Below are 24,508 nucleotides of genomic sequence, written 5' to 3' on the forward strand. Positions count from 1 at the left end.
CGTGCGCCAAGCGACCGCGAGATGCCCCGGGAGATCCAATGAAGACAGAGGATGAAGACGTGATCGGATGGGCTGCTTGAAGCAGATTTCGGCACCGTTGGCGTGGGCAAGCCCTATTAGTTCTCGAACTGCAGTCGAAGGTCTGATACTTGAACAAAAGATTGTATTCCATGCCTTGACTTTCAGCCACAATTCCTTGCCATGTTGAAGCTCTTCCTGGCAAAATCTTGACAGGGCGTGGCATGCTCGTTGCGAAGCCCTGGCCACGTCTGTCTTGTAATTATCAACGACCATTTCATGTGTGGTGTTGGAATATCATCGAGCTGATTGTAAGGTAACTGACCCCGATGAGTGGTAGGATTTGCCGACGAGCCGAGCCACAAGATCGGGGTGGGTCATCTGTGTGTGGCATGTACCAAACAACAACCATCTCACCCACGAGCAGGACTGAGATGTACCAGGACAAGCCAGCTAGAGCCTGTCTACACGAAGGCAGTTGGAAGTCTAGGACGCTGTGGCGTCTGAAATCGGCGTCGTATGCCAGGGTGGTGCTGCGCGTGGGAGATCATCCGGATCGCAAAGGACACCGAGCATCTGGTGCGTAGATGAGATTCCCCGGTCGACCGTCGTGTCTGGAACACAGTCTGGCGCAGGGAGAAGTGTGCGTCCAGATGGGCATGGCCGCATGGTAGCACCGGTAGGCTCCACGATCAACAACGATACTGTAGCACAGGCGTGAGAGGAGCTGACGCCCGCTTCCCGAATGTCAGATGCTGGGCACAGTTGACCATGTCGGAGGTACGCAGGGCTGGCGCATCTCCCAGGCTGGTAGCAGCCATCGTTGAGATGCTGGCAGTCGGGAGGCTCTCGTCGGTATGTAGTAACTAGTGACAGTCGTGTATGGCGGAGGGGCCTGAAGTTGCCTGAAGTTGCGGAGGCGCGCCTGTGCGCCAGCCACGGTGGACGACGCCGAGTCAAGCGTATTCTCTTCCCGCGCCCACACGTGGCCTAAGTTACGCGTCTCGTTTCGTCGCAACGACCAGCCCGCACGCACGCGACCACACGTTTCCTGCCCTGCTGCCATTGGCAAAGTCCGAACACACTTGCTGCGACCACCACGTCCGCACCGCAGCGAGCATGACGCACCTCGACGCCTTCCTCCAGCAGGGCCCCGTCGGCGGCGATCACGTCGCGGGCTTGGAAGAGCTGCGGCGCGTCATTCTGCTGGATGGCATACCGGCCAACAGCGAGGGCATGGTATGTGCGCATCTTCCCCTCAAACACCTCCCATATTAATGTTGTCGACAGTCCGAGCTGCGCATCTACGTATGGCTGATCCTCCTCAACGCGCCGCCTTGGAATACCGACGGCTACCTGGACCTCGTGAAACTGGGTGCCTCGCCCGCATATTCGAAGATCCGGAACGATACTTTTCGAACTTTGACCACCGACCCTCTCTTCCGCCGGCGTGTCACTGAGAACAGCCTCACGCGCGTGCTCAATGCCGTGGCATGGAAACTCAACGATGCCGACGAGTCTCGAAGAAGTGGCTACATGTCGCCACCCACCCTAGGCGTCCCAAAGAGCCTCGATGGGAATGAAGCGCACTCCCCAGGCTCAGTCAGTACCCGAGATACACTAGGCTCGGTGGCATCAGTCACCGACGCCAGTGAGATAGGCGATGCGAGCAAAACGCATATCGGCTATGTGCAGGGCATGAATGTCATGGCAGCACCATTCCTGTATGCTGCGCGCAGCGAGGCAGAAGCTTTCGCCGCCTTTACTCGCTTCATCACAAATGAAGTGCCTGGCTATGTCCGCGGAAGCATGGAAGGCGTACACAAAGGCCTTGCTCTGATCGACCAGATTTTGGCTATTGTCGATCCTAAGCTGGCATCTCACATGGCCTCCAAGGGCATGAAGGCTGAGATTTACGCATTCCCTAGCGTGCTCACACTTTGTGCTTGCACGCCTCCGCTTCCCGAGGTGCTTCAGCTATGGGACTTTCTATTCGCCTATGGGCCTCATCTCAACCTGTTATGCATCGTCTCGCAACTCGTGCTGGCACGAGAATCTCTTTTGAACAGCGTTTCGTAAGTTTGCAGATCCCACACCATACACCAAGCTGATTATCGCAGGCCTAAACCCGACTTCAAGCCATTGAGAGCCAGGCAGGTCATTGACTACACTGTCAATTTTGTCCGCAAGATTCCGGATGACCTCTACGAACAGATGCTTCTACACGCAAAGTGAGGTCTATATTGACACCATGGCTCTGCATGAAGGGGCATGGATTGCGCATGTTACCTGCACCGGTTCGACGTCTGGAACTTCACCGAGCATGCACGAGCCATAACACACAGAGGCCGAAGCAGCCCATCTACGGGAACTGTTTTCAGAGGTCACGCCACACAAGGGTAAAAGTATGTTGCCTTGCTGACGAGGTTTAAATAATGTCGTTGCGTTCCTCGGCTTCCGAACTGGTATTGTTGTACCAAGTATACCGCGCCTCGCGCGCGCATCTCGCGACGTGAGAGCTTGAAGCGACCGGCGACGACCCCGCAAAGAGGGCATGCAATATCCGATCCCAGCAGGAACTGTGGATATCGGCAAGACTGCATCCACTGAAGTGGAACCTGGCGCACTGCGTTCATCATGATGCACGGACTGGAGCAGTGACCCCTATTTCCAAGACGAGATCGACTTCTTGGAGAGTGGATTTGCACACACATCGAAAGAAAATATTCCGCCGCGGAGAAGTTCCATCGAAAGAGGCACGGCAAGGAAGAATTGCAAAAAGATTGCATTGCATAGTAATCCAGAGCCTTGGCGCAGAAGTCAGGCGATTGGTCAGGAGAAAGTTGGACACATAGCAATTGGCACTCAATGGAGACGCTCTCTAGCGAGCCCTCACCAAATTGTGGAACGAAGCGCCAGATGTGGTCTTGCTTTCCTGCGTCTGTATGCCTCGCCGTGGCTGTCTTCGAGATTCTACAACTCCGCCAGCTTCTCATGATACCGTCTCTCAGCTTTCTCCATGACCTTCTTCACCTCAGCAGCAGGAAACTTCTCCCTACGATCATACGTATACAATCCATTCTGTTCCTGCTCAATATCCGAGAACTGCGTCCAAACGATCCCGCAAACATGGCCTTGCTGCACAACACTCGTCACCATATCGTCAATTCTGCGCAGCAGATCTTTGGCATCACTGGCTGTTGTGTAACCCCAGTTGACTTTGCGCTCCTTGTCGTCGCCCATGATTTGTTCTTCGAGGCGTTTAGGTTTGTCGTCCTTGGAAGTGTTGCCAGACAATGGCTGCTGCTGATCAGGTCTGTGGTTGGATGCAGCGATATTTATTCCACCGAATTCAGTGCACATGACTGGTGCGCCTGTCTCATGAACTGAGCCCGAATCCAAGATTCGTTGACCTTTGCCATAGATAGGTCCCAAGAACATCGACCTTCCACGACCAACGATCTCCCTCAGCGACGCGCAACGATCTCTCATGCCGTTTGCATCAGCGTAATCGTGAAAACTCGAAATATCAGTTTTGACATGTTCCCAGCCGCAATTGTCATTAATCGGGCGGGTATAATCATAGGCCTTGGTGTTGTAGTATAGACTGCGAATATGATCTCGTTGTCGAACGTTTCCGCCCAAATCAGGGTATCCCCAGCTTTCATTCACGGGTGTCCAGGTGATGAGAGATGGGTGGTTAATGTCTCGACGGACCATTTCCATCCATTCTTGATCGAAGCGGTGCATCATGTCTACGCTGAAATTGTAGCAGCTGGCCATTTCGCCCCAGACGAGGAAGCCGAGGCGGTCGGCCCAGTAGAAGAATCTGTATGAGCATTAGTCATGTTTCTGAGTGATAGGAGGTGGTGGAGAGGACTGACACAGGGTCTTCGACCTTTTGGTGTTTCCTGCAGCCGTTGAAGCCCATGGCTTTGCTAAGCTCGATGTCTCGCTTCAGAGCTTCTGATGAAGGTGGTGTCATGAGAGTCTCTGGCCAGTAACCTTGGTCCAGCAACAAAGACTGGAAGAGTGGCCGACCATTGAGTCGGAATGTACCATCGCCATTGTTCCAGCTCAAGGATCGCATTCCAGCCGTTGTTCTCACTTCATCGAGAAGTCTGCCACTCTGATCCAGCAGACGCAAGGTAATATCGTACAGCAAAGGACATTGTGGTGACCAGAGTGCCACGCCCCCACGCCAACAGCGGAAGTCTGTGAGAGGAGCTGCTCTGCTAAACTCCGGAGGCAGCTTCTGGAAGTGCTCATCTGACAACCTCATGTTCAGATGATCAAGTCGCACGAAGTCCTCATCCCGCGGGAGTTCTTTGCGGCCAACTCCGACAACCACGCCGCCAATGCTGCTCTCGACCTCAACTGATAAATTCTGGCCCACGCGTCTGCCAGAGACGCAGACACGAGCATCGAGAACTCCAGCATCAATCCTGGTAGATTTGAGAATGCTGCCATAGCTGCTGTCGACTATGCGCGCTGGTGGCACGCTCTCTAGCCAGACAGATTGCCAGATACCGCTAGAGGGCGTGTAGAATATGCTTTCTGGCTCGGGTCCCCAGTATTGCTTTCCGCGAGGTTGTGTTAGATCTGCGAATGTTTAGTCAGAGTCACACGAAAACATGTATGGACCACGAAATCAGGTAGCCTGTGCTAGGGACCGCATGCACAGCTGTCGTGTTAACGGCGACATACCATACGCCGAGTCAAAGACTCTTACTGTCAACCTGTGGGAAGAGGCGTTCGACTGCGCAACCGCTTCGGTGAGGTCGAGGTCAAACTGAACATGACCTCCGGAATGCTCTCCTACAGAATGTCCATCAAGCCAGACTATGGCATGATAGTCAACTGCACCAAAGCGAAGCAACAGCCGGAAGCCATTGCTCTTCTCTTCAGCGCTGCGCAGATCCTCAATCCTCCTCTCGTACCATAGCACTTGGTGTACGCCCTTTTCATGGATACCAGAAGCCGGAGCTTGGAAAACAAAGGGCACCTGGATTGTCCTCTTTGCATTCGGCTTTCCTTCTGCGGAAGCATGGGATGGCAAGCCTTGTGTGGCGAAGGACTTCAGATGGCCTTCATCAAGATCATCATACAAGAAGTCCCACGGGCCATTGAGACTCTCCCAACGCAGAGTACTGCGGACAAAGTCTGGACGAGGATAATCTGTCGGAACAGTGGCCATTCTGGCTGGTCTTGGAGGAATAGAAGGAGGCACAATAGGCGCGGGAGGCGTATACGCAGGATAGGTTGACGAGCTTTGAGGTCGTTTGACTTCTTTGACAAGTTTAGAGAGACTCTTGCGCATGTCTCAATGCTGCTCTCCTGCGAAGAGCTGGCGCGTCACGTTGGAGAGGGGCGGTCAAGCTTGATGGATCTGAATGGATCATCAGCAGAACAGCCTTCAATCCGCGTGCTCATCAAGTGGGCCACCGATGTTTGTCCATCGATAAACGTTGCAGACGACGAAGCATCTTGAAACGTGTGTGTCGGAGCGTGATGTGATGCCTGTCGTCTCGTCGCAGCCCCACAAAAAAGTTCGCTGACTCAGCATTCGGCGAAGCTCGACTTCAGAATTTCTCGAGAAGCTCGAGATGAAAGAGCATAACCTACAATGTTCGCGGTAAAAGGATGGAATGTCGACGCTTCGACGCTGAAGCCACAGACGGAGGTGTTCAAGGGCAAGAAGGCCGCAAGTAAGGAGGCTGCTGCGGCTCAGGAAGATGGCGACAAGCAGAGCAGAAAGCGCAAGAGAGAGGAAGCAGAAGAGGAGAAGTCTAAGAAGGCGGACGCACAGCTAGGCGAGCAGTGGGAGAAGCACATCGAAGGGAAGACACCGAAGAAAGCTAAGAAGGGAAAGACTTCGGACAAGACTGGAGACCAAGCGCAGCCTGGCGCAAAAGACAAGTCCAAGGCGAAGGATGAGGAAAAACCAGGTGCAGAGGTAGACAAGGCATCGACGGAGGCTGGCACAGAGACTAAGAAGGCGAAGAAGCGCAGTCGGGATAGGAAGAAGGAAAAGCAGAATGGCGTGGCCGGCACCTCTGGTCCAGCAACAGCAAATGGAGCAGCAGTTCCAGCACCACCACCTGCCCTTCCTGCTGGAATGAAGCTCACGCCCATGCAAGCTGCTATGCGTCAAAAACTCATTTCTGCTCGATTCCGTCATCTCAACGAGAAACTCTACACGGAGCCGTCCGCAAAGGCACTCGAATTGTTCGATCAGAACCCGGAAATGTTCGAAGACTATCACTCCGGATTCCGTCAGCAAGTAACGACATGGCCTTCGAATCCTGTTGACAATTTCATCGCCACAATACGATCGCGAGGAGCTGTGCGCCTGCCTTCACAGAAAAAAGCTTTCCAGAAGGATGGGAAGCGGAAGCATACAGATGTCGCCGACCGCCTGAAGGCTGAGAGTGAAGGGAGAGTTGCGGCACTTCCACGAACGCAGGGCACAAGTATCATCGCAGATCTTGGCTGTGGTGATGCGCGTCTTGCGCAGACGCTTACGGATTCTGGAGACATGACGAAACTGAATTTGCGAATCCTATCTTACGATCTGCACTCCCCGAGTCCACTTGTGACAAAGGCAGATATTGCGAACTTGCCCGCCGATGATGGCAGCGTTGACATCGCCATTTTCTGCTTGGCGCTGATGGGAACCAATTGGATCTCGTTCATTGAAGAAGCATACAGAATTCTCCACTGGAAAGGCGAGCTTTGGATTGCTGAGATCAAGTCTCGTTTTGGTCGCGTTGGGAAGAGTAAAGTCGTTGAGCACAGCGTGGGCGGGAAGAGGAAGCAAGCTGCTCTGCAGAAGAAGAAAGCAAAAGCTGATGCCGAGCAAGAGGAGGCTCATGAGCAGGAAACGCTCGCGGTAGTTGTGGACGGCGCTGAAAATGCTCCAACAAACCAAGAAACGGACGTATCGTCTTTCGTTGAAGTGCTTAGACGGCGTGGATTTATCCTCAAGAATGGAGATAGCTCTATCGATTTGAGCAACAAGATGTTCGTCAAGATGGAGTTTGTCAAAGGTGCTGCAGCCACGAAGGGCAAGAATAAGACGGAAGACGAGAAGAAGGTGGAAAAGCCCAGATTCAAGAAAGCGAAATTTTTGGATGATGATGCTAAGCAGGAAGAGGACGTGGCGACTGATGATGAGGCGAAGACGCTGAAGCCGTGCTTGTACAAGATTCGGTAGAAGCAAATACCAAGACTTATGGACGGCACGAAATGGCCGGACTGGGTTCGTGTCCTCAATCTGCGCCCATTTCTGTGGCAGCATGTCAAGGCTCGTGCAGTTCAAGGCACAGTTCAACAACCATATCCATATACTTCACAATCCTCACCTTGAGTCCGCCCGACTCCCGAAGAAGCGAAAGCTGATACCAACGATGGACAGACTTGCTGCCTTCTATACGCTTTGATCAATAGAACTGGCCATCAACAACAAATTCTCTGAGCTCGGCCAGTAAAACTAAACCTACGTTCAACCGAAATACAACGGCTAAATCAAGGCATCCGGCTTGCCAACACCATCGAACATGGCTACTCTTCGTGGCAGCTACGTGTGCGGATGATTGACCTGCGAGCTTCTTGAGGCGCCGAAGGGACTGCCGCACAGATATGTGGTTTTATTGCTATCCCGTCATATGCCAGGCGGTTACAGGCAATAGTGACAGCCGATTTAGACCTCACTGTGTCATTGCCTTCCTTGCCGTAAGATTTCTGGCTCCACCTACTCGGTCAATCTTACAGTAGCAGCATCCAATTTCGACTTGACAAGTTGTGAACTCAAACAGTTCGGGCCAAGCATCCAGAGGCATTCGAATATTCTTTGTCGTTCTGCCTGGAGTGTGGAAAGCCGATGTACGCTCAGGTACATGCGTCCAAGGGAGCGTCAGCGCTGAGTACTTTAGTGCTTCAAGTGGGGACTTTAGATGATGCCGATCTGCCGGAGGCTACCACTGCTGTGGAGTTGAATATCAGACATCGAGTTCAGTGGTCTGAGCCGATCCCTGCTGCGAAACAGAGGGAGACTTACGTCTGACAGGCTGCTGTTGTCTTAATCGTCTGGCGTTAGACGTAGCAAATTGCAGCAGCAATGGTCAGCTACAGTCGGGAGAAGTCTGTTTCGGCATCAACTGCGATCATAGCTCGTGTTAGTACTTATGGGAGGCAATACATGGATCGAGTAACAACAGAGGGCCTTGGTAAAACTTTCCGCCGACAGTCTACGTTCGCGTCTGCTTTCCAGTGGATCTTTGTGTGCCTACCAATTAGGGTGTTAATATGAGCCTACGGGTTTGCGACGTGGCGATGTCGTACAGCATCCAATGCCGGCGTCCAAGCTATGCATAGAGACTATTTTTCAATGGTCCGAACCGCTTCCTCTAGACGACAGAGACACCAACGCACCACGCCAGGATCTCAACCGTCATTCCGCGCTCAGCATTGGGCCAGATATACGTCCCGCAGACCGCAGAAGGAATCCTAACCCAGAGGATCCCAGTCAATGGCGCCACTGTCACGTAGCAACTGTACTATCGCCTCCCTCTTGCTCGGTACAGTTGACTTGGCAATATCTAGGGCAGTGCCGAAGAATAGATGGCTAGCATTGACATCGGCGCCGTAATCGAGCAGGAGCCGCACAACCGCCTCACAGCCTTTCTCGCATGCACCCATAAGCGCATTACCATACAGCAAGTTTTCGGCGTTGATATCGGCGCCGTGGTCGAGCGGCAGCCGTGCTACCGCCTCATAGCCATTGACACACGCTGCTGTAAGCGCAGGCCCATAACTCTCGTTTTGAGCATTCGCGTCAGCGCCATGGTCAAGTAGGAGCCGTACAACCGCCTCTCGGCCTTTCTCGCATGCACCCATAAGTGCATTACCGCGCACCCACTTTTCGGCGTTGATATCGGCGCCGTAGTCGAGCAGCAGCCGTGCTACCGCCTCATTGCCATTGATACACGCCGCTATAAGCGGGTTGCCATGAATCTCGTTTCGTGCATTCACATCGGCGTCATGGTCGAGCAGCAGCCGTGCTACAGCCTCATTGCCGTTGATACACGCCGCTATAAGCGGACTGCCATGAACCTCGTTTTGAGCATGCGCATCGGCATTATAGTCGAGTAGGAGCCGCACAACCGCCTCGTGCCCATTGACGCACGCAGAAGTAAGGGCACTGCCGTGAATCTTGTGTTGCGTATTGGCATCGGCGCCATGGTCGAGTAGGAGCCGTACGATCGCTTTATAGCCCATAATGCACGCTGTGATAAGTGCATTGCCGTGAGTCTCGTGTCGAGCATTCGCATCAGCGCCATGATCCAGGAGGAGCCTTACAACCACCTCGTGGCCTCGACCGCATGCTTCTATAAGGGGACGAATCTCGTGTGGAGCATTCGCTGCGGCGCCATGATGCAGTAAAAGCCGTACCACCGCCACGTGGCCATTGCGGCATGCATACAAGAGCGCATGACTATGGTCTTTGTGCGCAGTGTACACATTGTCGTCATGGTCGAGCAGAAGCTGCACTACCGTCTGGTGGCCGTTATAGCATGCAGCCTCGAGCGGAGTGCCCTCTTTGCCGCTTGGAGCATACACGTCGGCTCCATAGTCGAGCAGAAGCTGCACTATCCTTTCGAAGCCTTCGTAGCATGCAGTTCCTAGGGCAGTGCTGCCCAGTTCGCTTCGAGCATTCACGTCGGCGTCATGAGCGATAAGAGGCTGCACCATCTTTTCGTAGCCTTTGTAGCATGCAGTCTTAAGAGCATTTTCATCCTTCACGCTTCGTGCATTCGCATCTGCAACGCTCAGAAGCAGAAATCCCATTATATGCTCGAACCCTCTTCTGCAAGCATCCGTCAGTGCGGTGCCGTAGGAAGTCTTGAATTGCTCGATAGCCACATCTTTGCTTCTGTCGAGAAGTCGCTCTACTATGTGGTCATGTCCCGGGGCAGAAGCTTGCTCAAGGGCCAGTCTAAAAGGGCCGTCGATTGGCGGAGAGACATCAGCGCCACATTCGAGAAGAATCTCAAACACTTTCTGATGGCCGCCTGCGGATGCAGCCCAGAGGGCGCTGCACAACGATCCTCGATCGACCTTTGCACTCTGTCGAAGGAGAATTTCGACCGCTCCGACCCGCCCCTTCCGAGAAGCGTTTGCAAGAGCAGACTGCTGAGCTACCACGCTTATACCGCGGTCAATCAAAAGCCTTACAAGGTTTTCATGTTCTTCAGCTAATGCAGCTTCGAGCGCGGTACGGTATTTGGAAAGACATTGACGCTCGCTGCACTCGGCATTGATGGAAGCGCCCTGTTCTAGTAGCAGCTGTGCGGTCCTCATATGGCCTCCTTCACAGGCACAGACCAAGTATTCAGGTCTTATTTCAGCACGTCTCGGTGCGGAAGCTTCCAACATATATTGGAACAAGGGTCCAACGATGTTGATCTTGCCATAGCGTGCTGCAAGAGAGAGTGCATCGTTACCATCTTGCTTCCGTTGAAGTGGATCTGCAACAGGTTCAGATTGATGGCCACAAATCAGTAGACATTCAGCGAGAACCCAGTTTCTGTGATCGGTAGCCCACAACAATAAATCTACAGTCTTGGAAATCTGAGATGCTTTCCCGAATCCCGGGTCACTCTCGATCGCAGGTGCGCATGAATTCCCTGTGATGCCTAAAAGTGTAAAGAAAGCGTTCTTGTGACCATTGCAGTATGCAGCCATGAGCGAGTACTGGTACTTCTCGAGCGGTAGTCGCTCGAAACCATAGGGAAATGGAATCGCTCGAATCAGGCGGTGCAGACCATTCTCTGCAAGGACGTAAAGCAGCGCGACGTTTGACGAGTGCCGACGAATTTGGTGACTCGTGTAGAGATTGCTCAGGTAGACCCATCTGTCGAGCGGAAAGTCTAGCAAAAAAGTTTCCTCTGCGATAGCGCGGGCTGCTTCGTTGGCATGATATAGTATTCCGCTGCTCGCATAAGCGACGAATGGAAAGACTGCTGACATTTCTTCACGCAATCTCTTGTCTTCTTCGGATTTGGCCTTTGGAAGCGGTTCTGCGAAGCTCATCGAGGTGGAACTTGAAAAGTCGGCAGCGACTTGGTGCAGACAGCAATTTTTAAGCCGCTCATGGCTGATGGAACGAGATCTCTCGCCGTTGCCCAAATCTGGCCAAAGTTCTTGCAAGCCGCCGTCTGTCAAAAGAAAGTCATTCACAGACTCATGAATGAATTGTACCTGCGGCGCCGTCTTGGATTTGGTGACTTCCGCCAATCCTTTAGAAGAGCTTTGAACGAAACGTGTCATGTGGTAACTTGTGACTTCGTCTTGATTCCAGGGTTCCGATGCTCGTTCAGGATTCAGTCCAGCAACCATAGCGAAGTAGAACTCCTGCATCCTTAGTGGCCGTCGCGCAAATAAAACCCACTGGATACAAAGTAACAGGTCGTCCATATTCGCACTGTCGCGCCGGAGAAGATCCCGGAAGAGCGCGCTCAGGTCGCCGGGTATCTCCTTTAATCTTTGCTTCACGGCGAAGATGCGGCCTCTGCTGAATTCGTCATTCAAGATGTTGATAACCAGGACCACCCACACGAATACCCCATTCGCCTTCTCGTGCACCTGTGCTTTAATGTCATCCACCAATTTACCCTTTCCAGCTCTCAGGCGGCGTCTGATATATTTCCACAAATCCTCGGAATGCCCATCTTCATCTTCTAGGACCAGGCGCTGACCGCTGCGTATCTCAATCGTCGGATAGTGGCGGCTGGCAAAACATATAAAGAGTCTCTTAGAATCTCCCTGTGTACTGTCTTGAACATCGTCGAAGAATTCGACCATATCTCGGATCTGCTGTTCGTCGCATTCGTCAAGCGCGTCGATGAAGCATGTAAGACGCCTGCCGCCAAGACCATTGATAGCGTCAGCGAAGATGCGCTTCAACGCTTCGGTAGTCCACTCGCTGGAAGGGTCCTGTTCATCGAGCAGGTTCTGCAGATCCTGAACTTCTACCAAGATTTGAGCCAGCAAAGCGCGGTACATCCCCACTGTTGTCCTCTCCAGTTGATCTCCACGTGCGTTGAAGAAGAATGATATAACGATCTCGTCATCGTGTTTGCTTTGGTTAGTATTGTCGTACAAATACTTCATGATGGTTGATTTGCCAGCGCCTGGCTTTCCTGCGATCCATAGTGTTCTCTGATCTTCCGAGCAGCCTTTTTTGAGTCGCCAGGCAACATAAGCAGGGTGTTGCACCATCCACGCACACGTTTTTTGTTGTGCATTCTTGACAGTAGATCGCCGTGTGTCCATTTGCTCGAATCGCAATGAGGCCAGCACTGACTCTCGGTGGTCCTCTGAATCCTCGTAATTTGAGCCCGTCTGATTGCCGCTACCAGATCGGACGTCACCAAAACGGAGTTTGATGTTGTCTTGGAGTCGCTGGGACGCATTATCCCCTTCGCCATACATTGGAGGCATAAAGACGTCAAATATGCCAAGTAAGCAATACGCCTTGTCTTCCTTTCTTGTAGTGTCACGCTTTGCAGCCCATCGATGTCGTTCGTTGACTGAAAAGTCAGACAGCGAAGTTCCGCACAGTGCGGGGGCTGGTATTTTTGTGATTTCGTATATAAGGTCCTTGAGTGTTTGCTTAGTCCCGAGAAGTTGACCGTCTCTCGACCAAAATTCAACTTCGTTTGGAGCAAGCAGCTCTTGTAGTGTCCCTAATATAGAGTCAACAAGATCTATAGTGAGTGCTCTGAAGACTCTTACAGCCACGGGTGTACCATCTGCTCTTGCGAAAAGCGTCTTGCCAATTGCAGGCGGTGTCGCCATTGTTGCCACGCTTTAGAGCCGTGACGTCTGACAGATAAACGTAGCATTTGGCCGCTTGTTTGTACCAACGGAACATCGAGATGATCGACTCTGATAGCTCACTGGAGTCAGATCTGTTGATACAGCACGAGTCGACCCAGAAATCTAAAAGATCGTCTTTCTGAGCTTGTTGACCACAGAATATGACTTTCTGGAAGCCAGCCTTGCTCTTGCCAAGGCCATCCTGAACGTCTTTAAACGTAAGCTCAGCATCTTCGTCACCCCAAGTATGTGAGAGTATCGCGTATGGAGGATGTTTATCCTCGGAAGGCTTTGTCAGTCTGAGCTCACCGCTCTTGTCAAAACTCAGGAGGTGCATATTTGAAGGACTAGCGCGCTCCGACAGCTGGCCGTCGCAAGGAGAATCGCATCAGTTAGTACAATATCCGGAGACAGATTGAAGGGCCCTTCTGCGCGTGAATGTGTCGTCGAGGCTTTCACAGCCTCGCAGGATTCGGGGAACAGCCGCCAGGTACTGCAGCTCGGACAGGCAGCATCTGCTGACCTGAGCCACCGCCACCGCCAAGAGTCACTACTGCAACATATAGGCGCTCCGAGTGTTTGCCCTCAGGACAATTCTGTCCACTTCGCATCGCTGCAAGCATATCGGTCCATGTACAAGCATCTATTTGTAAGATCGCGACTTATTTGTTGAAGTGTAGATCCAGACGCTCGATTTGGGGTTGCACAGGGAGGATGAGAGCGTGATGTATATTGCTGGTCTGTGATTTCACAATACTCTGCGAGATCGTGCGCCATCATCCACAGAATCTAGCCATCTTCTTCGCGGGGTCGATTTCCGATCATCCGCCAATTGCAAAGTGATGCTCGACAAAACGGTGCATCGAAGTTCAACATTCAAATTCTCAAGCCGCAGAGGTAGAAGGCGGCCGTGCTCTCAACTTCCTCGAAAGCACAAAGCGGACCTCGAGCCTTCGATCGCAGCGAACATCCAAGATTCATCATGTGCGAGGCCAAGAGTGTATTGCCAGAGGCCGTAGATGAAATGCAGCATAATGATAAAGCGTGGCCTGCCTTGAATTTCCGAGCGCGTGACTTTCGTACTCCAGGAAGACGGGCATGCCAACTGCGTCTCAGCACCACTCCTGCTATTCGCAGGAAAGCCCGTCCTAGACGACTCTTCAAAGTAATTGAGTCCGACCTGCTGCATGCGATCGCGGTCCTTCACCGAACCCCTTTCAGTTCGAGATATCAGTAACGCTGCTCAATACCGACCAGTCGAGGCCCTGTAGAACGCCAGCACTGCTGCTCATTGGTGTGTAGACTCCAGCCGCACCTTGAGCTTCTCCAGATATCGTTGCGGTAAATCCAGGTTTTTTGTCAATCATCGCATCGGCATCCGCACACACTAGCCCGGGCACGCGCGAGATACGTGTAGTTTGTGTGGGCTCGCATATGCGCCTGATACCCTCCTAGCCTTCCAGATTTGCTAATATTTGCCTCAACTTGATATTCTCTGTTCTCCCAATACGGTCCAGTACATGTTTCTTGACTCTCGCTTTCCTGCCCACAACAGGCTCGTGCTTGCTTGGCCGCTTAGAGACGAGATGTCCTGCACTGCAACGATCAGTCCTGCTTGCATCAATTCCTCTCAAGTTCCGAGATACTTGCCGTTTCGGTTTATTGACGCCATTGCTGGTCGTTTGCTTGCTCTGCAAGCTCTTAGAAGCTTCAAGAGAAGCATCTCCATCTACGAGCACACACCAGCCCTCCCCTCCTACAGTCCCATCTGCAAACCCACCCACAGCAGCATCAGGCCAATTCTCAATCGCATATTCGAGCTCTTTATCCGTAAAACTCCCGGGCTGTAGCCATACCGCAAGTATCCCAGCTTCCTTGGCTTCTTGCAATAGCTTCGCAGTAACGGGCGGAGGAGTGATGACACTGAGGCTCGTATGCTTGGGATCTGAGACTTTCGAAGGCGATGCTACAGTATCGTAATCTTTCCCGCGTACTGATATAGAAGGTGTTGTCGGATTTAGGGGAATTGCTGAGAGCTCTCGGGGAAGATACCAGGCGAATATGCGATGGCCGAATTTCTGGGGGTTGGAAGAGGCGCCTGCTACAGCGAAATGGGAGGCTGTGAAGAATTTTGCTGCTGCTTTGCGCATATCTATCGCTTTTGAGGCCATGATCACTATTATCGTATGTATGTGTAGATTGTAATGCACATGTAGGTTGGAAAGGAGAGCTGGACCATGATGGCGCGATCCCAATGACGTTCACGCGTCTGAATGTTCAGCCGAGGCGAATCCAACTTCTGCCTTTCGACCCAACATTGCAAATCATACACTCGTCGACTTCAAGATATTGTCATTCCCATGAGCAAGCAAGACCCATCCGAAATGGCTCTTCCAGGGAGGGCTGGGCGAGTCATTCACTTTGCTACGTTCAACGTCACGTCTCAAGTACAGCCGTCAATTTCCTGTAGCAAAATCGCGAACCCAAGCTAAGTATTCCCTTCTGCCAGGTCTTCCATATCACACCACTCTCCTTCGCGATTGTCAATCTCAAGCCCTTACTACCAGGCCACATTCTGGTCTCGCCTCTACGCGTCAAACCCCATCTCTCAGACCTGACATCCGAAGAAATAAGCGACCTCTTCAACACCGTGACTCGCATACAGCACACGCTCAAGCGAATCTACAAAGCCGAAGCGTTCAACATTGCTGTGCAAGATGGTGCGGCCGCGGGTCAGAGTGTACCACATGTGCATTGCCACGTGATACCGAGAGTGAAAGGCGACCCTGGAGAGGGAGATAAGGTGCACGAGTGGTTGGAGGGAGAAGAAGGCAATGTTGGAGGACATCAGAAAGAAGCCGAGCAGAGACAGGCTGGCGAGTGGGCGAAAGATGAGGAGAGGAAGCCGCGGACGAAGGAAGAGATGGAGAAGGAAGCGGTGTGGTTGAGAGAGGAGATCGCAAGAGATGAAGAGAGGGGCATGTATCGTGATGATAGGATCGTCAAGGAAGGGCCGGGAAGTTTGAAGGGAGAACTGTAAGTTGTGCAGAATGATGATGAAGCACATACGAGCATAAGACGACAAACGAGGACACACGCCGCATACGAATCCAAGCATTGTTGCAGTCAAACTTCTGCACATGATCGCATTCAACGTTATTCCAGCTCCCGAGTATGCGACCACATCTACTGAAACGCCGTACACCTAATGGAGAACGTAACATGCTCTCTTTCTCCACGACCATTGGAACAGCAGGTAAGCAGCAAACGTTGCCCTCTCCACAACGCCGTGGATTATGCTTCATACGCTACCAGAAAACAACTACAGCATCCCACTTTCGAGCTCGTCAATTCGAATTCAACATCGCCATGATGATGAAGAGCTCCGAGCATTCCGAACAGGCCGCTATTTCGTGAGATATTCCTACCTGTCGCTTGTGCTCTGCAACTCCTTCAGACCAACGCCTTCATCGTCCATCATGAAGTCTTCTATCATCGCATGCGGGCTCGTCAGCCTGGCCAGTGCCACAGCAATCCCCAAAGCACAGAAACCTCCTGGTCACCCTATAGATCCTAACGCGCAACCGACACTGATCTACGTCGACACTGCCACTGAAGAAGCCAAGGGCAAACGATGCGGAACTTGGGAAGCCACAGAGGGTCATAAGAATACGTTCTGGCCAACCTGCACAGCGTGGTTGCCAGATCCATCGCACCAAGAGGTATTGTATTGCCATGTCATTTGACATCCTCAATGCTGATCTCGCTGCTCTAGGACTACACTCTTGTTGTCGCTAGTATAGTGAAAGGCAAATGCCCGCAGTGGACACTACTAGCTAAAGGCAACTATGTTACCCCATACTGTGGCGGCCACGGCACATTATCCCGGGCCGAAATCATTCATGCCACCGAGCAACCTGCACAGCAACAGAAGCGGGAAGAGGCCGTACACGGTCACAAAGGCAAAAGAAATGTAGCAAAGGACGATGATGAGAAGCCTCCTTCGCCTCCTTATGCCTCTGGCTCAGCCACCTCGACAGGCTATGCTACTGGCTCAGTTACCTCAACGGTTCACGCAACTGGCTCAGTCACGTCAACAGCTTCCTCGTCTTCTGGTCCAGCCATCGAAACAGCGTCCTCGTCGACTGGTTCTGTCACCCAAACAGGTTCTTCATCTTCTGCGGTTGGCACCATACCACCAACGGAACTAGTCAAGCTGATCGCTCCTCTGACCAAGCAAGTCGAACAAATTGAAGCCGAATTGCGACCAGCCAAGGGTCAACTTCGTAAACTAGATCCCACCAATCCTCTGGCTATGGGCGGTGCCGAAGAAGACGAAAGCAAGGAAGAATCTAAGCAATCCGAGGACAAACCCAAGGAGGACAAGAGAAGAGCTGGCCCAGAAGATGAGGAACCGGAGAAAAGAAATGAAGAGGATCTCAATGACGACCTTCGTGCCAATCATCTATCCCACAAGATCCACCTTCCTGACGATGATATTCTTCGCGATCCACTGAAACCCGAGTACAGGTTTCTCCATGATCCCGAATGGACACACATATTCGAACTCGAGCATCAAAACACCAAACGTCAATTCCCTCCCGGACCGGCACCTAAATTCGACACTGCATCAGGTCAAACAGTAGCCTCTCTCACTCAAAGAATCACGAAATTGACTGAAGAGTTGAAGGTAGCGAAGTATGTGTACTATAACGCCCTCCCTCTTCACACGCTGACTGTTGCTCCCCAGATCTCAATTGCAAGCTTATCGCACCACTCAAAAACATCAAAATGAACACCCAATGGAGACAGAAGAAGCACTGGGCTACGGACAAGGAACGACCATGACGCCAGTGAGGCCAAAGCAGCCACAGAAGCAGGAACAGGCTGCGCAGGGAGCCACGGTGGTGGGACAGGGACAGAAAGGCGGTGGTGGAAGAAACAAGAAGGAGAAAGTGGAGGAGAAGGAGACGCAGGAGCGAAAGAGAATGGTGATCTGGAACTGGGACGCTTTGGATTCGGATGACAAGCCCATGACAAAATTTGTCCAGGACGAGTGAACCATTCGCGCGATCTGATAGCGATGAAAAGCGAGGGAGAGTGATGAACCATTACACGCAAAGAATTGGCGCAAGAATAGTGAACAGCTCTGCAGAACAGGCATACAGATCTCAATTGCTCTTTTGAACAGGCTGTCGTCTCTACCCGTACCAGCCGATCTCATCGTATTCAGCCCAGACCCGTCATAGCCTGCTCCAGACTCTGGCATTTCATATTTCGCATCCTCTCCATGTCTGTAACAACAATTCCCGGCCCATATTTCCCCAGTAAACAAAAACGCCCAATTCACCAATTCCTGGCTCATAATGCATGCACACAGAACACCGCGCTACGCAGTTCCGTTCGACCAACTCCTCTGCCCCACCACAGCATCTAATTCTGCAGAATCATCTTCACCATATCCACATAATTCAGCTCTCCCGAACTCGTATCCACTGCCTTCAAGAGTTCATCCACCTCATCATCGCTCATCTTCTCGCCCAGATTCGTCAAAATGTATCGGAATTGTCCCACGCCGATGAAGCCTGTGAGGTCTTTGTCGAAGACTTGGAAGCCGCGGCAGTATTCTTCGGGTTCGCCGGGGTCGCGGAAGCCGCCGGGGCGGTTGAGCACACGCGTGAAAGCATCGAAGTCGACTAGCGTAGCAGAGGAAAACGTGTTAGTTGGAAGAGCGCGAAGAAGGAGGGAGAGGAAGGAGGAACGTACAGTCTCCGCCGACTGAGTGCTCGAGATCTTTGATTTCAGCGAGAGTGGGATTTTGGCCGCACGCGCGGAGGAGGTCACCGAGAGAGTCGATTTGGACGCGTCCGGTGCCGCGCTTGTCGAAGAGGGAGAAGGCTTCTTTGAAGTTGGTGGATTGCGCCTGGTCGGACATGGTTGTCGCGTTAGTTGGGGCTGATCTGATCTGGTATGCGCAGAGAGTTGTGTAGGTGTTTGTGTGTGTATGCGGGATGTGTTTGCGAAACAGCAGAAAAGTGGGAGACTGATGTTGCACAGACAGCAGAACAGCCGCGCAAGTCGCTTGTGGAGTTGTTGTTGTTGGCGGTCCCCTTGAGTCTGTCCAACCAGGACGGAGCGCGGTGTTGCCGCCAAGGGTCCTCAGCGAGAGGAGAAGGGACGACGTACCATTGTAGCTTTCCTAATTTGTTTGCTGCAAGAACGTGCTCTTTCTTCGTGCTCTGTCCAGTCGTGACACAGTGTGATGGTGGGAGTGCTGCGCCGAAGCAAGGGACGTCGGTCAGTGAACAGAAGCACCAATTATCCTCAAGGGGCCGCGCTGAGGCCGCAGTGTGCCCGGTTTGAAACGCCCGTTGCCATGGCGATCGTGGGTGTCGGCTTGCATGACCCGAACACTCCATCATGCACGTCGATATCTGTGCTGCCATTTCATGGAGAATTGATGAGAGGGACGGTGCCGGTATACTCTTCGTTACATGTACGCACCACCGTCATCGACTACTCGATGTGAATGACGACCTTGGAGAAGTGCTTCTGGTTCTCCAGCCAGTCATACGCTCTCTTCACCTCATCCAAGTCCCAAGTCCTGAAGTCCAGCACTGGCTTCAGATTCTTCTCCTCCACAAACCGCACCAATTCTCTCATCTGCTTCTTCGAGCCCAGCAACACCCCTCGCACCGTACACACCGCCATCAAAGCAGCCAACATCTTGACCGGCTCAGCTGCACCTCCGAGTAACCCCGTCAAAGCCACCACTCCGTCCGTCCTCACAGCTTCGAGCGACTGCTCCAGTGTACTGTCCCCGCCCACATCAACCACGACATCAAATCCTCTGCCCCCTGGTGTAAAGCTCTTTACCACTCCACCCCACTCTCTTGATTCCCTGTAATTGACCACTTCTCTCGCTCCCAACTCTTTCAACAGTCTTCCCTTCTCAGCATTACTCGTCGTGGCCACAACATTTGCCCCCACAGCAACAGCAAATTGCAAAGCAGCAATACTCACTCCTCCAGTCCCCTGAATCATAACCCAATCTCCTTGCTTGATCTCTCGCCCCTTCAGTCCGAAGAGAGCATTGTAAGCCGTCAACCCACTACACGTCAAAGTCGAAGCTTCGAGGAAACTCAAGTTCGCAGGCATCTTGAAAAGACCCGAAGCTGGAAAGTTGCCTCTTGAGCGAAGAGTTCCATCGAGAGTGTGGCCCAGGCCAGAAGAAATGGCTTTCATATCAGGCATGGAGGACTCGTCAGAGGGGTCGAAAAGCGGAGTCAAATGCGTAAGGACTTTATCGCCCGGCTGAAAATCCTTTACGTTCGATCCGACTGCTTCGACGATACCTGCTCCGTCTGAACCAGGCACAACGTGTGGTGCTCGAATTGGTCCTGGAGCCAGGCCCTGCACACAGCAGATATGTCAATCAGCCCCAATTCTTCCACAACTCCAACGCGTTCCTGAACATCACTGGTATGCTCACCTTGGCGATCATCAAGTCTCTGTAGTTCAACCCTGCAGCGTACAACTTCACGCGCACTTCATTTTCCCCCAGAGAGCCCAGCGTAGCATCTCGGTCCAGCCCCAGAGATCGGATGCTTCGACTCGTGCTTGGGAGAATCCATTGCGAAACACGTTCTTCTTTCGCTTCGCCTGCAGGTTTGCCAGAAGTCATACTCTTCTTATACCAATTCTTCAATGCAATATAAACAACGATCTAACGAATGGGGGATATTTCAAGGTGAGAGTCAAGGTTAAATAGTGATTGAACTGTGTTCCAAGCCATCTTCATCCTACAAATTTGAAGTCCGCATGACATTGGCATTGGCATTAGTGCTTGCGAGAACGGAGGCCTCTCCCAAAATGGCTCACTTGTTCCTGACATCATGCTGGATGGAGAAGGGTGGGTGAAAGTGGGCTGCTGTGCAACAAGTTGCGTGAGAAGCCGGCTTTACGCCGTCTTCCCGAAGCATTACCGTAGGCAGAGTGATTAGTCTGGCGATATGTGGTCTGCTTCAACATTCAGCTCAAAGTGAACATTGCGACCATGCCGAACACATGTAGAACTACCCATAGCTGGAAGGAGATAGGTTGCGTGAAGGTCGGAATAGTTGAGAAGGAAGCAATTCGTGAAGTCAGAAAACACCTCAATCATAAAATTTCATCTTCCGCTTCAACAATCAAAAGGTTAAAAATCCATAATTACACAGTACAAAGCTTGCCTGAGCACAAACGCCTCAATTCAAAGTCAAGCCCCCGAGAGTGTTTCAAAAGTGTTCTTCATCTCGAATGTTCCGATCGTGCAGCACACTCATCAAATGTGGTTTTCTCATCGTCGCATCGTCATCGCAAGGCGCGTATACTTCAGGCTGGGTATCATATGTTCGTTTTGAGATCGATCGTTGGGCACACAGCCTAAGAGCCGTACGCCTGCTTGATCTCCTTCTGATACTTCTCCATGATGCCCTTGCGGTTGAGCTTCTGGGCGGAAGTGACGAGTTGCTGGACAAGAGTTAGTGCATATTCATAAATTGGTAGTGTTTGGGAGAACTCACATTCTGTGGGGTCCACTCCTCATCTGCGAGAACAACACCCTCAATGATCTCAATTCCGGCCAGACCTTGCTTCCTGCCAGTGTCCTGCATAGCCTTCAGGACGAGGTTGTTGATCTTCTTGTTGTGGCAGAGATCTTCCAGGCCGTTGCCCTCGATGCCATTGTCGCTGGCGAGCTGCTTCAGAGCGGGCTCGGCTGGGACAACGATAGCAATTGGCTTATTCTTGTCCTGCGCAGCATAGACACAGATGTTCTGGACGATCTTTGTGGATCGGTAGACAGATTCCAGCTTTTCCAGTGCAATGTATTCACCATTGAGCGTCTTGACCAAGTTCTTCTTGCGATCGATGATCTTGAGCTGTCCGTAGCTGTCGAACTCGCCAATGTCACCAGTCTTGAACCAGCCGTCGCTCGTGAAAGACTCTTCCGTCTCCTTCGGAAGGTCGAGGTATCCGGAAGTGACGGACGCGCCACGAATCCAGATCTCACCCTGAGGTGGGTTGTTCTTGGCAAAGTAGCCTGCGTCTGGGAAGTCCACAAGCTTGACTTCGACGGAGCCTGGGATCTCGCCGAGTGCGGTATCGTTCCACGACAGAGGATCCATGAGCGCGCCCATGGCTGCAGTTTCGGTCAAGCCGTAGCCAGAAATCATCGGGGCGATGCACATGGAGATGAAGCGCTGAGTCTCCTTGGCGACCGGTCCGCCTCCGTTCATGCAAATACGGAGCTTGCCTCCGGTGGCTTCGGCGACCTTCTTGAAAACAACGTTGTCCACAATATTGGTGCCGACGCTGGAGAGCGGAAGGTAACTCGAGTTGTTCATCATGAAGCTCTTGGCGCTCATAGCGCCCCAGAACAAGTTCTTGGAGACTGGGTTGAGTTTCTCCACCTTGGTCATGATACCCTTCTTAACAGTTTCCCATACCGCTGGAACACCAACCAAGATACTTGGCTTGAATTCTGCAATGTCGCCTCGGCAGTTGCGCATGGACGCGTCGGAAATGGTCTTTGGGTTACCGTAACCCATGGAGCCACCCCAGTACAGACAGGCGGATTCAAAGACGAACTCGAGAATGTGCGCAAGAGGAAGGTAGGTCAGAAGGCCGTCGCCGGGGCCCAAGTATGGACCAACAATGACATCCACACCAGCGATAGCAGCGATCACGTTCTTGTGCGTCAAAAGCACACCCTTTGGTGCGCCAGTGGAGCCGGAAGTGTACATGATGCAGCAGAGATCATCTGGAGATGGTGGAGTAGGCTCGACCTTGTTCTGCTTGCCGAGCTCGATGAACTCAGTGAAACTGTTCACGGTCAGGTGTGGGTGAGCTTCCTTCAACTTCTGCACGTTCTCCTTGGTCTGCTCATCGGTGACTTGTCTTGTGGGCGAGTTATCATCGTTGTAGATGACGTGCTGGATGTCCTTCGTCTCTTGCAGTGGCTTGATGAGCTTGACCAGGAGGTGAGGGTCAAGGAAGATGGCCTTCGCGTGTGTCTGCTGAAGGGAGTGCTTGAGACCCTCCTCTCCAAGCGTATCGTAGGCGGTGACGATCGGCATGCTCTGACTTTGTGCTCCGTGAGCGGTGGCCAGCCAGTATGGATGTGTAGCCGCGAAGATGTGCACGCGGTCCTGCGGGTTCATGCCCAGGGCACGGAAACCGCAGCCGACGTTGAGCGCGAGCTGTTCATATTCGGTGAAGGACATGAACTCATACTGCGACAGCTCGTAGTATGTCCACTTCTTATCGACCTCTTTCTCCACGCCATCGATGGTCTTCTTCACCTTCTTGTTCTCCTCGTGCAGCTTGATGAGCTTTCTCTTGCCGAGCGCCTTCGCGTTGCCATACTTCTGGCTCGAACGCTTGAGGATATCGAAGATGGTGTTGACGCCCTCCTCGGGCGTGCTCTTGAGCTGGTCTTTTGTCCGCACGTTTCGGCGTGGCACTGTCTCGCCCTCCTTCTTCTCCGCGCCCTGCACCTCAGCGGTGAAAGGTGGCTTCTTGTACATTTTGGGCTGGGGCACCAGCGTCCTGAGGTCCTTGCGAGCCATGATGCCAGCGTTTTGGTCGGTCATGGCGGCGGCGTGAGCGAGGCGGTGGGGATCGGCGGTATTTGTAGGCCAGGAGGCGCGAGAGTTGGAGTATGCTAGGCAATCAAACGACATTCACTAGAGGGGGATGGACAGGCTCGGATCCAAGAGTGGTGGCTGTCCGGGAGTGTGGCTTACGGTGCTAAGGTCTTGGAGCTCTTGTGAGATGCTGAACATGCAATGACCTCAACCCTCTCCACTCCACGCCAAGTCAACCCCAGCGACGCCTCTTTTGGGGTAGGAGAGTTCGCTGAATGTTAATTCGCAATTCAACTCTGTTCGAGGGTGTCGCCTGCTGAATATAAACCACTGGCCCGCTACTTCTGCGCAGCGTGCAGCAGCGAGAACGACAGGATTACTGAAACCGCCGCAGCTGGGATTGGCTGCGACGCCTGCCACGGATCACCGACGATGATGACCTGGTTGCCACCGAACCTGAAAGGCGAGCGTGTGCCTGATTGAATCCTCCGCCGGGTGACACCCCTCTCACCTGACCGTACACAACTGCCACGTGCCAGCGCCTTTGTCTCTATACCTCTGCTCGCGAGAGCGAGCACGACGCGGCTGTCACCTACTTCTTCCTCATTGTCCATCGCGTTGTACGACTGCTATCTGTGAACGGATGACAGCATGCAGGGTTCAGCTATAGCTCTGGCCTCAGCGACCGGATCTTCACGCAACAACGGTTTGTGCTAGCGTCACCCATGTTCAACCGATCCGCGGAGGCCCACTCCGCAGCCGCCATCTTCGAGTGAGAGGAGAAATACAGCAACGCACGACAACCACTGGTGATGCTGCCGCGCTGTGCCATTACCATAGCGACCGGAGGCTCATGACGCGGACAGTAAGACTGCCAAGGCAACGACCGCAAGCTTGACGGGAGCACAGCACGTGGAGGCGGGCATTATGGACGCGCTGGTGGCGCAGCTTGGTGATGAAGTCCAAGACGTTGACGCAGG

General features: G+C 52.6%; 10 protein-coding genes across 10 annotated transcripts; 4 read left to right on the top strand and 6 right to left on the bottom strand.

The window, feature by feature from the left end:
• Nucleotides 1–1,137: 1,137 nt before the first annotated feature.
• On the top strand, nt 1,138–2,253 carry RHO25_006013 (uncharacterized protein; the record flags this gene model as incomplete). Its single annotated transcript, XM_023596873.2, has 3 exons — nt 1,138–1,257; nt 1,309–2,093; nt 2,139–2,253. 3 exons carry the CDS (start codon nt 1,138–1,140, stop codon nt 2,251–2,253), a joined length of 1,020 nt encoding a protein of 339 aa, XP_023451684.1.
• Nucleotides 2,254–2,991: 738 nt separating this feature from the next.
• Nucleotides 2,992–5,338, bottom strand: RHO25_006014 (uncharacterized protein; the record flags this gene model as incomplete). Its single annotated transcript, XM_023596874.2, has 3 exons — nt 2,992–3,847; nt 3,903–4,620; nt 4,726–5,338. The coding sequence occupies 3 exons, from the start codon at nt 5,336–5,338 to the stop codon at nt 2,992–2,994; spliced, it is 2,187 nt and encodes a 728-aa protein (XP_023451682.1).
• Nucleotides 5,339–5,644: 306 nt separating this feature from the next.
• On the top strand, nt 5,645–7,234 carry RHO25_006015 (uncharacterized protein; the record flags this gene model as incomplete). Its single annotated transcript, XM_023596875.2, has 1 exon — nt 5,645–7,234. One exon carries the CDS (start codon nt 5,645–5,647, stop codon nt 7,232–7,234), a length of 1,590 nt encoding a protein of 529 aa, XP_023451685.1.
• Nucleotides 7,235–8,526: 1,292 nt separating this feature from the next.
• On the bottom strand, nt 8,527–13,237 carry RHO25_006016 (uncharacterized protein; the record flags this gene model as incomplete). Its single annotated transcript, XM_023596876.2, has 2 exons — nt 8,527–12,767; nt 12,817–13,237. The coding sequence occupies 2 exons, from the start codon at nt 13,235–13,237 to the stop codon at nt 8,527–8,529; spliced, it is 4,662 nt and encodes a 1,553-aa protein (XP_023452071.1).
• Nucleotides 13,238–14,351: 1,114 nt separating this feature from the next.
• Nucleotides 14,352–15,071, bottom strand: RHO25_006017 (uncharacterized protein; the record flags this gene model as incomplete). Its single annotated transcript, XM_023596877.2, has 2 exons — nt 14,352–14,496; nt 14,551–15,071. The coding sequence occupies 2 exons, from the start codon at nt 15,069–15,071 to the stop codon at nt 14,352–14,354; spliced, it is 666 nt and encodes a 221-aa protein (XP_023451671.1).
• Nucleotides 15,072–15,284: 213 nt separating this feature from the next.
• On the top strand, nt 15,285–15,940 carry RHO25_006018 (uncharacterized protein; the record flags this gene model as incomplete). Its single annotated transcript, XM_023596878.2, has 2 exons — nt 15,285–15,347; nt 15,410–15,940. 2 exons carry the CDS (start codon nt 15,285–15,287, stop codon nt 15,938–15,940), a joined length of 594 nt encoding a protein of 197 aa, XP_023451670.2.
• A 439-nt stretch (nt 15,941–16,379) lies between these two features.
• RHO25_006019 (uncharacterized protein) lies at nt 16,380–17,960 on the top strand (the record flags this gene model as incomplete). The annotated part of the gene is made up of 3 exons (XM_023596879.1): nt 16,380–16,622; nt 16,676–17,598; nt 17,651–17,960. The coding sequence occupies 3 exons, from the start codon at nt 16,380–16,382 to the stop codon at nt 17,958–17,960; spliced, it is 1,476 nt and encodes a 491-aa protein (XP_023452069.1).
• A 373-nt stretch (nt 17,961–18,333) lies between these two features.
• On the bottom strand, nt 18,334–19,089 carry CDC4 (SCF ubiquitin ligase complex subunit cdc4; the record flags this gene model as incomplete). Its single annotated transcript, XM_023596880.2, has 3 exons — nt 18,334–18,596; nt 18,667–18,823; nt 19,087–19,089. 3 exons carry the CDS (start codon nt 19,087–19,089, stop codon nt 18,334–18,336), a joined length of 423 nt encoding a protein of 140 aa, XP_023451672.1.
• A 327-nt stretch (nt 19,090–19,416) lies between these two features.
• On the bottom strand, nt 19,417–20,584 carry RHO25_006021 (uncharacterized protein; the record flags this gene model as incomplete). The annotated part of the gene is made up of 2 exons (XM_023596881.2): nt 19,417–20,313; nt 20,393–20,584. 2 exons carry the CDS (start codon nt 20,582–20,584, stop codon nt 19,417–19,419), a joined length of 1,089 nt encoding a protein of 362 aa, XP_023451695.1.
• A 740-nt stretch (nt 20,585–21,324) lies between these two features.
• On the bottom strand, nt 21,325–23,624 carry RHO25_006022 (uncharacterized protein; the record flags this gene model as incomplete). The annotated part of the gene is made up of 2 exons (XM_023596882.2): nt 21,325–21,411; nt 21,465–23,624. 2 exons carry the CDS (start codon nt 23,622–23,624, stop codon nt 21,325–21,327), a joined length of 2,247 nt encoding a protein of 748 aa, XP_023451689.1.
• Between the last annotated feature and the right edge of the window lie 884 nt (nt 23,625–24,508).

The sequence above is a fragment of the Cercospora beticola genome, chromosome 4, assembly GCF_033473495.1.
Source record: "Cercospora beticola chromosome 4, complete sequence".
Classification (NCBI taxonomy): domain Eukaryota; kingdom Fungi; phylum Ascomycota; class Dothideomycetes; order Mycosphaerellales; family Mycosphaerellaceae; genus Cercospora; species Cercospora beticola.